Here is a 15,722-nt window from a genome sequence, read left to right as displayed (position 1 = left end):
TGAAGAAAAGAATGGAGTTGGAAGGAGCGAGGTCCAGTGGGGAGCCCTTTCAAGTGCATTCCGTGTGCAAGCAGTGAGCTGCTGCACCGATTGGGTCAGAGTCTGTGTGCAGGGCAAAGTCTGCGACTCTTGTATGCCAGAAGAGGGGTGCCATGATGCGAGACACGTACATCACTGCCCCGATTGGGCCACAGCTCATGTGCACTGAGGACGTGGTGATCCCATATGTCAGGAGAAACGCCATGAGAGGCTTGCTGTACTGTGAGAGCTGGAGCCATTGGGCAGTGGCGAGCCATGACCCCGTATGCCAGACGGGGCTGCCGCAAGGACATTGGTGGGCTGATAGGGCCGGAGCCCATGTGCAATGAGGATACGGTGACTCCCGTATGCCAGCAGGGTCACTGGGACCAGTAAGACAGGTGACCTGGGTGGAATCCTCACCGAGGTGTACCTACACTGGTTGAAGGATTCACACCAGGATCTTCGCACCCCCTCCTCACTTGTGAGACTAACCAGAAACCTGCCCTGAAATGAGGACCCTCCAGTCACTGTCGTGGCAGAAGCGCATGTGAGGAACTTCACAACTGCCCACGGGGCCAAATTCAGCAAAAGCACCTGAAGTGCTCCAGCACCTGCAAAAGGGATGCACTGCAGAACTCCAACAGTTGTGGATAAGACTGATTTCGGGCCAGTAGGCCCTTGGAGAATTTTCTGGCTGGAAAGTGCTGCGGTGCTGAAACACTGTTGACTTTAATATAGAGTCAGAGTAGACTCAAGGCTCGGAATACTAGTTGGGCTTACCCAGGCTATTCAATGGGGGATAAGCACCGTTGCTTAGAATGAGGAGGGAGTGGGACCCGGCGACCCGCCTAGAAAAACACTAGCGTCCTGGGACTGTGTAGTTGCTTGTGAACGTCATATTTTTCTTTATGTTGGCAGCAGTAAAATAAAAGACTTCTTTTACAACAAAGGTAAGTATTTAGCTGGTCAATCATTTATTGCAGCTGCTGTGCACGTTGAGTTGTGAGCCCATGTTCACCCTAATGTATCCACCACATCCTGAGGGAGCCATGGACTGCTCAGAACAATCTATTCCTGAGAGTCAAGTGCTGGAGGCGTTGTTGGGACAGTTGCTCAGGATCCATAGTAGGTCAAGCCCCAGGACATCAGGAGTAAAAGGCTTCAACACCCATGGTTGGGCCCAGTAACGCCTCTTGCCTGTGGCCCTCTGAACGGGGCTCTGACAGTGTGAAATTATCATAAATACATCTCACAAACATTTTGTGTAAACTATTATTCAACAAGAAGAAAGAACATTTCCAATGTTTAAGAAAATTACAAATTACAAAATTTCAGAGTAAAAGTGACCTCCTTACCTGCATGCGACTAACTTCTGCAGTAACAATCCACACTTTCAGAATGCCAGTCACTGAAACTGCTACAACTGTATCTTCTTAAAAAAACAAACAAACAAAAACAAAACTCAGAAAATATTCATATAGAGGCAAACGTCAGCATCATGCACACAAACACTTGTGGTAAAAAGAAGCCATGCGACGAAATAGGGTGAATGTTCACGATAACACACTTCACTAGTCTATTGTGACATACAGTGGAGGGTACAAAAGAAAGCTCCCAAATATGGAATTGTCTGTACAATATTATCTCACCAAAAGGCTTCTCATGCAACAACTTCTCTGCATCAACTGCAGCAAATCAGTCATCACAGCCACCATAAAGGTTTTGTAGAGACCTTCCTTTTGTTAAGGCATTGTGATTTTTGCAGTATATAAGCATTTTTATGGGGCACAATCTGCCATTGGCATACCATTATATAGCATTCTGCTCCTCCAAGTCTATCAATTCTCTCCATGCTGATAAGTTGGGAAAAGGGGCATTATTGAATCTGCTCTGCGGCACATATAGACCGTGTTGGGGGACTTTTCTGTCAGAGTCTTTTCTGTATAGCAGAAAACACAGACCCATGTTGCTGCTGTGCAAAACCTCGAGGGGCAAATGATGGCGAAATGGAAGATGTAAGGGACCTTAAAAGGTTAAAAATCCCACAACTACCATGGTCACTTTGGGACATAAGGAGAAGAGCTTGTCTGAGGATGCACTGCTTTCCTGCAAATGGACATTCTAAGCTGCTAACAGAGAGGTTGGGTCAGACGATGAGAGACCTGTATCGGCTTCAATCAGAAGTCTCAGCGGCCGTCGTAGTGATAGACTTTCAGCTCCCCCAAAAGTGGCAGAGGCCAAAGAAAGTGTCTGTTGGTATGCTAATGTCGGTGCTTAGCTGTTCAGACTGGAGGGAGTGGGCTCTGCAGGCGATGTGCAAGGAGAAGTTGTGAAATGAGGGGAGAACAAGTGGCCGCTTTATCCGGACTTCATCCTAAATACATTGGTGACCATGAGAGCTCTGATGGACATCAAACTGGCCTCGGTGGCAAGAGTTCACTACCATACCTGCGGGATACCCAGTGAGACAGAGTAGACCATGTGCGGAAGATACATGATCTCACCCAAATGGAATCAGCAAAATCATTCCTCAACGGTACTACTGTTCTCTCCTTTGATTGTGGAGCTGAGGATTTGGTTCGCTGGGGATGTCGGAGATCTTCTGTCTCGCTAATCTAATGTCACTCTTCTGCCCTTTTTCCCATCTGAGTTTTAGATTTTGAGTTGGACACGTCTGAGGCAGCTCAATTAAATGTTGCAAATATTTTTGGTGTAGCAATTGCTCAATCTTCTTTTTGTAGTGAAAATAAGCTTTTGGTAGGATTGCATAAGTTATCTGTTTGAACTCCGCTTTTATTTTTAAAAAACACATTTAAATCTAGCATTAAGGTATCAATTGCATAGTCTGTTGAGAAGTTAAGGACGCCAGCGCTGGTATAGACTGCTAGGCATGCATGCCATTCTGGTCATATTCTCCTCACCCCCTTCCCAAAATGGCTACGATTGCCCATATGTTGCCTTCTGTAAAACCCACAAGCATGCAGTTTGCTCGGTCACCTGTGCTGTTAAGGTGTGCATGTATTCTTCATGTCTCATACAAAATTCAAAGATGAGGAAAGCCAGCACTTTCTCTTCGAATGCGAACAAAAAGTTGTTATTTAGTCTGTCTAATTTTTAAAGAACATGAATCCTCTGCGACTTTTCATTCCAGTACGACAAAGTCCTTACTCAGGAAAAAGACAATGAATAGGGGGGCCTATTGGTATGCATTTATACATTCACATCGGTAACTACTGTTTTTCATATTAGTCTTTTGTCTGGTATAAGTCTGCTTTCTTTTTTCGCTGCATATAAAATTAATTTCATATGTTCTCACATTCATTGCAGAATCTTATAAACGCATACTAGTGTGTAACGCTGTTAATGTGGTCTGTTAGTGACAGTTGTCCTCACTCACTGGGAACATACTGCAGAGCTCTGATTTCGAAGACAAGGATGCCTACTTTCATGCTCCTCAGATATGGAATGATAGGAGCTATGTCCGTCTTTCAACTGAGCATCACAATTAGGCACAAGCCACGAAGACAACCTAAATCGAACACGCATTACAGAACAAGGACTTTGATAGCAAAAGATGGTGGTTCAAGGGGCTGCATACAGGTGCCCCTCGCCTTATTATCTAAAATCTTGAATTCTAGGTCCCAACTGGATGACGGTCTGAGGCAAAACGCGAATTTAGAATGGTCATTTGGAATTACATAAAACTGCAACATTGCTAATGCAGAGTAGTCCATCAAAATCGGGCAACTAAACAGCAAAAAAGATCACCAACCTTGTGTTCTGTGGGACCGAATAACACTCATAGAGCTGATCCAGTCAGGAGCGATCTTTGAGACTAAAGAATAAAGAACTTCGAGGCTGCAGGCATCCACAACAAGAATTTCTGGATAATGTCCATGGCACAAAAGCCTTCCTTCTCGCTGAGTCCCAACAGAAAACTGGTAGAACTAGAACATACAAAAACATTATTATATGAATATGTTCAGAACCCACAGATATCTTTATATGTATATCAGAATTATGGCCTACAGTCCAGGTACATACTAGACTTTCTTAGGCTGTAGTTGCAGTACATAGTAGACGTGTATGGACCCAGAGGGAGGTCACAATGAATATGTAGCCCTTGCGCCGTCAGGCTGTAAGTTCACTGTTAACTGAAGGGTCTGCACACATCTACTATGTACATCAGCTGCAGTCCATATTTCATATATGAAACTGTGTTTATTTAAAAGAATTTAAATTACGCTTAAATGAAATTATGTTTATATTTGACTTTCATTAGAGTATTGTGACTAGGAACAGGGATGCTTATTTGTTCTAGAATTTACTTAAATGTTCCTGCTGTTTTGTATGCCAATGTTGCTGTTCTCTGTTATTTTCCTGTTATACACGTTGTTCCTTTCAAAGTGCAGGAGTTACCTTAACCTTGTTGAAAAATACAGTTGTTTCAATTGGGTATGTTGTATTTTTCAGTAAAACATGCATTGAATCTTTTTTCTCAAGGTTTATTTATGCTTTTGTTAGACACTTTTTTCATCAATTCAAGTAATATCGGGGAGGAGCCTAGCTCGCGACCGTGATGGCCGCGCTTTAGCTCGGCTCCGTTCGCCCGCCTGTGTTTTCACATTTATCCTGTTGTTATCCTGCCCCGGGAAGCCCCTTTTGCTGTGTGCTGGTGCTACAACGCTCTGCAGGCACTTACCTCTTGCTCCGGTTGTCCTGGCTGCTGTGGTTCCGGTGCAGTGCCTCCCCGATTGTCTTGGGGAGTGGAGGGCGGACTGGCCGGGATCTTCTTCCCGGCTCCCGGGCCGGACAGAGCCTGCGGATCTCCCCTTCGGGGCGCTGTGGAGGTGGTCGGAAGGCCGTTGTTCGTGTGGGCCGGAGGTCCTTACTGGCCGCATCCCGTTGGAGGGAGACCTATGTTGGAGGCGCTGCCTTCCGTTGTCGGAGCTCCTTGTGTGTCCGGCTTGCTCTCCCATTGTTCTCCGGTCCGGCCATTTTGATTTCACCGCCCGGGCTCGGAGAACGGGACCGGCGGCGTTGGGCGGCCGGCGCACCCCTTTCTTCTGGTGGCCCTCCTTCCTGCCTGGGGTGCTCTGTTGCCGGTCGGCGGGACTTCACTTGCCTTGCTGCCGCCCCGGCGGAGTTTGTCGACCGAGCGGCCTTGTTGGACTCTCAAAATGGCGACCGGCCCCGGGTGTCCTGGCCGGGCCTGGGCGAGCGCTGGGGGCCCGCTGCATGACCCGGGTGCCGGACACTGTAAAGGTTTTTCTACACTTAATGAGATCCTGGACGCCTTGCTCTCCTGGCGACTCTGTACAACCGCGCCTGTTATGGCTTCGGAGGTGATTCCTCACGACGGGCCTCTGGGGCCCCCACGGCTGACTGCGACTTCGCCGCCGCGGGGTGCGGCTGGAATTATCCTGGCGGGATTGGCTCCGGTCACGACCGCGTCTGCGGATGTGTGGGACTTAATGGCGCCTCCTCCTCCTGCGCTCCCTCCTTTTTCTCGGGCCCGGGAGCTGGATTTTGTTTGGCCAGACCTTCATGACTCTCCCGCTTCCTTTCGGCCGCCGCTGCCCGGCGATGTCTCCTGTTCTGGCCCAGATGGGTCGGTTTCTCTGGACATATCCTTGGACTTGTGCCTGCATCGTTTGCTCCACTTAGTGACTTTCCTGGATCTTCCGTGTCTCATTTCCCGTTCCTTTTCTGGACTACCGTCGGATCTTCCTGCTGTCTGTCTCCTGTTCTTCGTGGCCTGGTCCTCGCTGGATCGGGAAGTTTCCACTTTGGACAAACAAGGACAGGGCTGATGTATGTTGGAGTCTGTATGCGGTAGTCTTGCGCTGATTTGGAGGGTCAACATGTCCCGGTATGGTTCTGTATGACTGGCTAGTGCTCCTGGACTTTACCCGATGATTTTTGGCTTCCCGGGTACTAAGTTCTTCATTCAGGCGGGTGATGGGGTACGTTTACTTCTGTCTCCCGGCCCTCCCCCGTATATGTGTGTGTGTGTGTCTCCCATCCCCTGTTCCCTTCCCTCCCTTCCCCCATTTTTGTCTTTTGATTCCGACTTCACTTTGCTCCACTATATTTCGGGTTCTATTTAGGGCGACAGGCACGCTGCCGGGGGGTAGGCCGTAGCCTTCTGCAGGGGTGCAGGGTGGGCTTTCGGGGTGGGTTGGGGGGGTCTGTCTGCATTGGGGGGTCTTTTTCCTCCCTTATTTTCCCTTTTTTGTTCTATGGCTCTTGTGTGTTCACTTTTTCGGGACTCCGTTTCCGCCTGTGTCCCCCTGGGGAGTTTCTGTGACTTTTGTAATCCGGTGGGTGTCTGATTTTGGCTCGCTGGGTTATTCGGTATCGATTTTTGATACGTTGCTGGCCGGATTCTATTATCCTGTTTTATCTCCTGGGGGTGCATGGTTTGGTGGGAGTCCCTTCTTTTATCCCTTTTTCTCTCTCCCCTTTTTCCTCCTTTATGAGGGTCCTTTTATTTCTGTCGGGGTGCGTTTCGTATTGTTTTTACACTGCGGGCCCTTTGATCATGCCTCCTCACTTTGGGTGGGGGCGGTGATGGATGGGCGCGGTTTGATTATTGCCATTCTCGTTTCCTCATATTCCGAATTTGTTTCTATTTTGGATAACGATGTTTGTATGGCTTCTTTTTCATTCTGTGTTCCTAAGATGGCGGCTTGCCGTGGCCCCTCCTCCCTGGTTGTTTCCTACACGGCCCGTTGTTCTTCTGTACCCCGCCCCGCATTAGAAAATTAACCTTTTATTATCCTGTTCTTTCTGATTGCTCGATGTCTTTTATTGTTTTACCTATGCTCCTGATATCGTATCCTGTAAAGAACTTATTTCCGGTTATTATGTTTTCTACCATGTGGTGGCCAGCCCTGGTGGGTTGTAGGCCCGTATTTGTGAGCTTCATCGTACAATAAAGGTTTTAAAAAAAAAAAAAAAAAAATTCAAGTAATATCACGAAAGTAACGGGTTAGCCTAATGTATGTGAAGAGTCAACCTTAAGAGCCATAACTGTCATCACATTCCGGTTTGCATTAAAATAGGGTATTGTGAGATGTGGTAGAATGGGCGATTGCAGAGGAAGTGCACATGAAATTTAATCGTAGGGATGATAATCTGCAGGAGGATCTAGACACCGTGGCCGGACTCATGGGGAGCGGTGAGTGTGTGCTTATTGACAACTACTTCTGAATCATAAAGGATGAGTTGTATGCGAAAAGCAAGGTGGAGCGGGGAGGGATATTAAATACACGTGATGAACAGGCTCACAACACTACGGAAGGCTTCTGGGAGATTGATGTACTTGGCGAGGGGGTTGGAAGTGCTTCCTTTATATTTAGGCTATCTGGTTTTAGGTTTAAACCTATAATAACTGATAAAACCCCACCAAAAGGAAAACAACCATCATCAGTGTAAACATATACACACTAAAAAAACACCTTCGCAACCATAAACTAAGTGCCATTCAAAGAAAGGAAAAGATGAGAGAAAGAGTCATTTTTATTTCTTCCTGAAGGGACCAATACAATGTAACGCTCTTATATAAGGCAGCAGCAAGAAAGACTGGGCTAACATTATTCTGCTTGAGTTTTGTTGTTTGGGATGCCTCTAAAATATTGTCTCTTCTTCCTTCTGCTTTTTTCCTGTTTTGTGGTCTTTGGTCTAAAGATGCAGTGTTTAGAAGCATGTTTTAGGTCTTATTTAGTTACTTTATAAACTGTAGAGAATAAGGAAATATAAAAGTTATATTTGATATTTTGGCTACATGTAATTTCACCGATGGGTAAAATGGCTGGTTTCTTAAGAATCTTTCCTAATATGTACCATCACATTTACCCACAGACAGAGAATGGGGGAAATCCTTTGATACATCAGTCCCATTTTCTAGCGAGTCAGTATTGATTGCCAAACACCCTAGGCTTTAAATGTTCAATGCAAGATGTAGTGACAGGTATATGTGAAAAGAATGTTGTCACCAAGCATCTGAGATCGTGGTGAAAACAGGACACCAGATGTTGGTACACATGGAACGCAGTATAACTTGGAATTCTGCTGGAAAAAGTTCCTACCAAGTTCAATAAAGAGTGTAATGATATTGTTTGTATTTGCAGTAATTTAGCTACGTATATGAAAAAGCTGTATGATGACCTGTCAAAGTCGATACCTGATATGATGTGCTTCCCTGTAAGAGATCCTGGTCACTTGCTAGATGGTATGCTGAAAGCATCTTTACAATCTTTAGAGTTAAAGAAGAATGCTATTGACTTTGTAGTCCATTCTGGTGCACTGTTTGGTTATGGCCAGGAACTAAAATGCAAATATTTCTCATTTTGTGCTTTGTGTGGCCTCAAAGAAAGAGTCGTACTAACTGTCTTATTTAGACAGTGGTTCTCGGTCCTAGAGGCTGTGAATGCCATATTATCCATGTGGCGACCATTTACAGAATCTTTGCTTGGTGATGACGCCAAAGGCAAGAAATGTGATGATCTTTCGTTACATATTGATAGTTATGTGAAAAAAGTACAGTCTACTGCATTCTTAGGTTTTTACAGGAAAACATGACTGCTGTAGTGGACACAATCAAAATACTCTGAAAACACCCTTGTCTACCAAGTGTGCAGCGTAATTGGTGTAGATGTGAAACATCTAGTTGCGAGTAGGCTGGGTGACACTTTTAGTGACTTTGGCTCTGCAACAAGCTCCATGTTAGATTTTTGCCACTTGTTAAGCAAAGAATTATTGAGGAGCAATTCAGGAAATTTTCGTTTACAGTCTATGGGAAAGGGCTTGCAATGATGCTTAGAAATGTCCCTTCATCAACCATAGCATTTGGAGTGAATGAAGCCCCACAGAGTTACACTGCACAAGTTCTAGATCCCTTCTTTTTTTTCTCCAGACTTTGAAAAGTACTACTTCATTTTTGACTGCTTCAATTACTGAGAGCATATGCGCCCAATTCACGCATATGTTGCAGAACATGTCCTTGAGAATCACAATCTTCAGGTACAGCAGTATTGGCATGGAAAGATATATCATTGGCCAGAGTTAGAAAATTGTGAACTGGCTGTTTTGGCATTGCCCGTCTCTAGTGCCAATGTTGAGGGCCTTTTCACAGATAAACATTTACATAGGAAGGGAAGAGCGAGCGCGCCTGACCAAAGACTCACTAAAGAAGTATTGTATGGTGTACTACAAAAAGTTTGATTTGTAAAAATGTATTTGGACCTCATATACCCTGTATTCATTTTATCTATACACAAGCATTGTCAGCACAAAAGGCAAGCAATAACTAAAAGCGAAACATTCCATAAACACCAGAAAACACTGTTTTTGTTGGTTTTTATGGCACAAAAATGTGTAACCACTAATATCCACTGTTTTTTTAAGGTATTGAAAAAACTGAAAATAAACCACAAAAATTTACCAAAAATAGAAACTGAAAACAGATTGTATCCTGTATCATTGATAATGCTAAATTGACTATGGATTGTACAATTGTTTTAATTATTATTAAATTGTTCATCAATCTGTTGGTCTTATGGCTGAAGGACAGGTTTATATCTGTCAGAGATGTGCTATCTTATACTGCCCTTGTTCGGGCATTGCTCTGTATAATGCCTAATAAACAGAACTTACACACAAAAAATATAGGGTATTTTGGAATTGTGAACTGTATCAGTTTCTTCCATTGTTCAAAAGTTTTTTTTCAATTAAACATGACTTCTGGTATATTGTAGACCCTAGAAAATGGCAGGCGTGAGCATCGAAGAGGGGAAGATCAGCGTGCAGCCCAATGGGGTTATAGGGTCTCAGCCTGCCTCCGGGCAGTATACAAGACTTTGCCAGCCATTACAAGCAGTGGTGCCAGACTAATTTTCAGAGTGGGGGTCAGTCATCAAGATCACATCATTGAAGCCATAGAGTGGGAAACAATTAACAAGTATAGCAAATGAACCATGCACATTTTGCAGGATGGTGGTAAGGCTTTGTATGTAGCTGGTGGTGAATTTTGGAGCCTACTGTCGCAAACATATTACGACAGCATGGTAGTGTACTGCCATTTACAAACAGCACACTTGCCACCGAAATGGCCACAAAATTCATACTGCCATGCAAGTTTACTGATAAAACTGCATAGCGCACAAATAATGTGTGGAAATTAGGTCTCAGTAAATGTTTGTCATTTGCACATCACCACATAAAGTGTGTTCATTTGTTTTGATCCTATTAAAATCTTCATCACTCTACAGAATCACAAAAATGGGCTTCATATGGTGTTTGCCAACTGCTATGTTTTGAAATATTTGTACAGTTCATTTACAGTTACTGAAATGTTGTTGTGTACTAGGAAAAACGGACTTCCTACAGTCTTTCTTTTCATACTCTCTATGCGCCAGAAAGATTTTCAGATAGTTCACTTTACCAAATGCTCTAACTTTGTAGTCCGAGAAAAAAAGTCAACACCAATCTGCAAATTAAAAGAATAATCCTGGGGAGTTGCACCACCGCCCACACTCTTACTTCCAGCGCCTAATATTACAAGGCCGGCTCCAGTGAGAATGGCCTGAGCTAAAGTCTCACATGCCTGTCACCAGCTGCCAAGAAGAAACAGCACTGAAAGCAGAAAGGATTTAGTGTCCGCAGTCCTTGCCAGGCCCTCAACTCTTCCAAACGGATTCACTTCTTTGGCAAAGCAGAGGAAAAGACGAGGGCTCGGTCGCTGTATGAACCAAAGAGCAAGCGAATCCTCACGGTTTTCCCTCATTTACTGCCCCGCATCCCTGAATCCTCAAATAGCCTCCATAGCTTTTCTTTTTCTCTCGCAGTTTTTATATAGCGCAAACTCGACCCGAAGGTGTCAGAGCACTTTACATAGCACAGTTGTGTTACAGACAGACACACATCACAGCTGTTTCACCAGCTTCAAAGTCGGGTGCTCTAGCCGTTAATACAGGAGAGAGTCTGAGCATGTAGACCAGAGCACTGAAATGTCGATAGCAGCAGGCCTATGGTTATGCATTACTGCCCGGATTTGCGAGCAGAAACGGCTGTTATTACCCTACCTGACAATTATGGGTCTACGACACAGGGGAGGGACTATAATCGGGGCGTGGTAATTAATAGTTATAATCCGGCAGGTAGGGGCAGAAAAGCTAATTACCATCACCTCCGTCACCCAGAGCAGTGAATACAACTGGGAGTGTAAGAAACAACTTCTCTGTACACAAAAGCAACAGGGCTGGTAACCGAAGCCACTCGTGTTGCCAGTTCGTGCAGAGTCCCCTTCTCTTCTTCCTCGAAGGGGGAATGTAAACCCAAATTCGGCAGAGTAAAAGGAATAAAACAAACAAACTTAGCGATTAGTTTCTATTTTTCTAAGATTTATAGGGCTTATATTTTTCATTTGACAAAGAAGGGGTGGGATCCTCACAGACAAAGTGAGAGCGAAATCTGATCAAAGAGCTGCTGCACCATGAAGAGGGCTGCTGGCACCTTAGACTGGGTATGGGGTCCTGGCAGAGTGCAGCCCAATGGGACAGGACACGCCGAAGACACAAGGAGCGGGTAGCCGCTGAATGCTCCATTTGCAAACCTGTCACCTCTAGCTAATGGCTGACCAGCATCAAAACTCTACTCCGGGTGCAGCACCATTGTCTTCAATGGAGTTGTCAACATTTCAGTGGTTTAAATCAGGGTTCTCCAAATTCGGCCTTGGAGGGCCAGATCCATGCCAGTTTTTAACACAACTAAATTTACCTAAATGGGGATAAGCTAAAAATCTGGCATGGATCCGGCCTTCCAAATCCAACTTTGGAGAACCCTGCTGTAATACATGGTGTGTTTGCACTGGATTGTATAACGTGGTTTATTGTATATTATATTTGAGTTATTTGGTAAATAATTATGTTTGACATGGAACTTTTTCTTTTTGCACATTTCAGAGGTAGGATATCAAAGTCCAAAAAATTGAGTACATAGCATTATCATGTAAAAAAGTGGTCCATGCTCTAGGGAGATCTCTTGTGGTGAGGCAGTGTACCCCCACCCTCTTATTATTTGAAAAGACTCCAATGAGCTAACAAGTTGATGAGCTTTGGTTGATACACCTGCGCCCAGTGAAAAACAGAGACCTGAGAAGACTTTGGGCAGCATTTCCAGCATCCCCAAAACAATGTGTTACTCGCTACTGAAGAAGGACGTCTATCCTGAAACACGTGTCTTGCGATATACAGCACTGGCTACACCAACAAGGGTGAAAAACTAAAGACCGTCACTGACGTGAGTGTTTTCATGCACTGCATTTACCATAATGCATTGGAGCGAACTGAGTGTTGGGATGCCCCCACTCTCTTTTTGCCTTATTATAATATATTCTGTTCTGTGATCATGCGTGCCCTATAAGAGAAAATATGTATTTTAATATGTTGGGGTGTTTTTATTTCACCAATTGTAATGATCTAAACACCCATATTTCACAGCCAACCTTGAAATATTTCCATGCTTCGAGAAATTATACGTAGTTGTCCAGCTGATGTCAGCTACTGGAATGCCTGTGGTGAAAAAGAAAGAAGCCACCAGGGCACTCGTGGTGCCGGAACAAATGCCCTCCTGGCCAAGATATTTCCCATCTTGATAAAGCGGTTGACCCAACCCCAATCAGAAATGGAGTGTTTGGGCACCAACATACCTTCCTTGACAAAACACTGAAAAGCTGATCATTCACGCTGTCCTGTCGAGTGCAGTTCACATAATAGGATACTGCATGCCAAGGATCCAGTCTATGCACACACTCATCCGTTTGGATAGGATGAGGAGAAGCAATGAAGATATAAGGGTAATGGACTGGTCCATGTGCCACCTTGAGTAGGAAGGATGGACAGGTATGAAGGGCTACTTATCTGGAATGAATTCTGAACAGTGGACAAAAACATAGGTCCTTAAGTTCTCTGCCACGAAACACTGACATTATTAACACCAATGTTAGTTTCTTAACAGTAAAGAGTCGAAATGGGTAACTGGGCATTGGCTTAAATGATAATGTCATTAGAAAAGTCAACACAAGATTCAAATCCCAATGAGAGTCAAGGAACAAAATGGGACGAAACAAGTAATGTATATACCTCTTACAAAACGTGCCTCTTGCGGTGATTTAAACAAGATTGGCTGGGCAGGTAGAAACAAGAAGGTAGACAGGACAGGCAAATACCCCTATCTGTTGCCACTGTCGGGTCCAGCTCCACAGGGGAAATAGAGAAATTCAGGATGTCAGAAAGACTAGGCTTAAAAGTATCAAGGTCTTCCAAGAAGCACCATTGAACACATTTGTTCCAGCAACGTGCATAAATGCATTTCATATTGGGTTTTCCAGCAGCCAAGATGACATTGGCAGCTTTGCAAGGAAGGCTAAGGGACTCTGTCAGGTACTGCTGAATCACCAGCATTTGGGGATTGTGAGGGAGAGGGGGCAAATCGGACCATCCTTCTGTAAGAGCAAATTCACCCTGTGAAGGAGGCAAAAATGCTAAGTTGCTTCAGATTGGCATACCAGATCTTCCTTGAAAACCTTGGGGCTCAATCCTCCTACACCTTCCGTGGGACCATGGACCAAAGTGGAATCGGTGGAAATACATATAGCCAGCCATGAGATCAGCGTGAGGGGAATGCATCCCCAGGGTGCCATTCAGAGGGAAGCGAACGGCACAAAAAGGAGGACACTTACTGTTGTAGGCGCTGGCGTACAGATCCTTACAATGATACCTCAAAGAAAGACGGACTACCCACAACATTAACACATTTATACAAAGATACTTCTCAGAACTCAGAAGCACAGCAATGGCATTGTAAAGATATGGACCGTAAAAGGGCACCACAGCCCATGAAGAGGCGTCTATATTTCGAGGATTGATTTCGGATTTCCAGGCCCTTTGTTCAAAAATCAAATCGTGCTCACCGGCTGACCCTCTGACACCCGCCCACTTTCGCCAGTTTCACTCCCTGATCTCTCCTGTGAGTATAGACCTGGTCAACTTGTCTTTGTTGTCAGCATCTGTACCTGGGGCGTGGAAACACGCTAAAGTCATCCCACTGATAAAAAAACCTTCTCTGGACCCTGTTGAGCCAGGCAATTATCGGCCTATCTCCGAGCTGCCTTTTTATGGCAAAGCTGGCGGAATCTCATGTTAATTCCATTCTGTCCAAGTTAATCGAGCAGACGCTATCCTGAACCCGTCACAGCACGATTTCCGAGCACGTCACAGCACCGAGTCCGCGTTGCTGGTAGTGACAGAAGCCATCCGGGGTAGCTTGGATGTCGGGGACTCTGCGGCCTTGGTCCTTTTGAACTTAAGTGCCGCGTTTGATACTGTCTCCCACGCGATACTTCTCAAACGCCTCCAGGAAATTGGGATCAGGGATGCGGCTCTGGACTGGATCCAGTCTTTCTTGGACAGGAGGTCTTTCCAAGTTTCTGTGCCACCCTTTCACTCACAGGAGTTTGCTTTGCATCAGGGGGTGCTGCAGGGCTCAGTATTGAGCCCTCTATTGTTTAACATCTATCTTAGACCCCTGGCAGAGGTGGCAAAGGGCAGGGGGTTGTCTTTGGTGTCGTATGCTGACGACACCCAATTGGTGATCGCTTTCTCTAAGAAATGCGGCATCAATTTGGGTAAGTTCAATTAGGACCTCCTTGCAGTCTCTGACTGGATGGCAGCAAACTGCAAACAGTTGAACGCTAGCAAGTCCGAGATTTTGTTGTTTGGGAAGGATCGGGAGCTATGGTCCGAGCAGTGCTGGCCGGATCATCTTAAACCCACCCCCCTCCCCAAGGAGGTTGTGAAGTACTTGGGTGTGTGGTTCGACAACGGCCTGACCTTAGACAGGCAATCGAAAGCTGTTGCAGGGGTCTGTTTTGGGCTTCTGCAAGGCTTGAAACTGCTGCTGGGTTTCTTTCCTCCCAAGGTGCGTCAAACCATTGTCCAGGTGTCAATTTTGTCCAGACTGGACTATGGCAATTCCCTCTATCTGGGTGCCAATAAGGCCAGCATCAAGCGCTTGCAGAGGGTTCAGAATGCGGCGGCCCGTATTCTGGTTGCACTGCCAAGAATTTGCTCAGTTGCACACGTGCTTCCTAAACTCCATTGGTTGCCTGTCGAAGAGCGCATTCAGTTTAAGGCTCTGTGCGTATCGCACAAGATCTTGACTAGCCAGGCACCTTTGGGGCTATTTAATCTGTTAGAGCTCTATGTCCCTGGGCACCCACTGAGATCTGCCGACCTAGCGTTGGGCTGTACTCCCCGAGTTTGGAAAGCCAGAGCTGGTGGACGTTCGTTCCGCTGTCTGGCGGCGAAACTTTGGAACTCGCTCCCTGCTCCCATTAGAGCAATTCAGAATCATTTGGAGTTTTGAAAAGCCTTAAAGACCTGGCTCTTCCCTGCCTTCTATGTTTAACACCCTGTTTCCCTTCTGGGCTCTTGTCTCGGTCTCTGGTGCCGCTGGGACGCCCCGTCGCTGGGGCAGCTATGCGCAATACAAATCCGAAATAAATAAATAAACGCAGTAGTTTGTGCCATTGTGGTGCTAACAGGACGACACAACAAAAAACTGGAGGCATCCCTCCACCAGTACAGATCCGGATGAGGAGTCTGGTAGACCTGAGGCAATGTGGAGAGGGTTTCGAC

At 45.5% G+C, this 15,722-nt stretch overlaps 1 protein-coding gene across 3 annotated transcripts in view; it reads right to left on the bottom strand.

Annotated features, from left to right (window-relative positions):
• Window positions 1-15,722, bottom strand: part of WDR7 (WD repeat domain 7) — a 1,349,682-nt gene that overhangs the window by 1,208,948 nt on the left and 125,012 nt on the right. For all 3 annotated transcript variants that reach the window (XM_078674853.1, XM_078674855.1, XM_078674854.1), the window contains exons 5-6: window positions 3,794-3,968; window positions 1,377-1,453 (exon numbers count right to left, since the gene is read on the bottom strand). In XM_078674853.1, coding sequence (XP_078530979.1) covers window positions 1,377-1,453; window positions 3,794-3,968 — 252 coding nt within the window. The remainder of the gene's footprint in view (window positions 1-1,376; window positions 1,454-3,793; window positions 3,969-15,722) is intronic.

This window comes from Lissotriton helveticus, chromosome 2_1 (genome assembly GCF_964261635.1).
Source record: "Lissotriton helveticus chromosome 2_1, aLisHel1.1, whole genome shotgun sequence".
NCBI lineage: Eukaryota > Metazoa > Chordata > Amphibia > Caudata > Salamandridae > Lissotriton > Lissotriton helveticus.
Note: the sequence above shows the minus strand (reverse complement) of the source record. Positions and strands in the feature narration are given on the sequence as shown.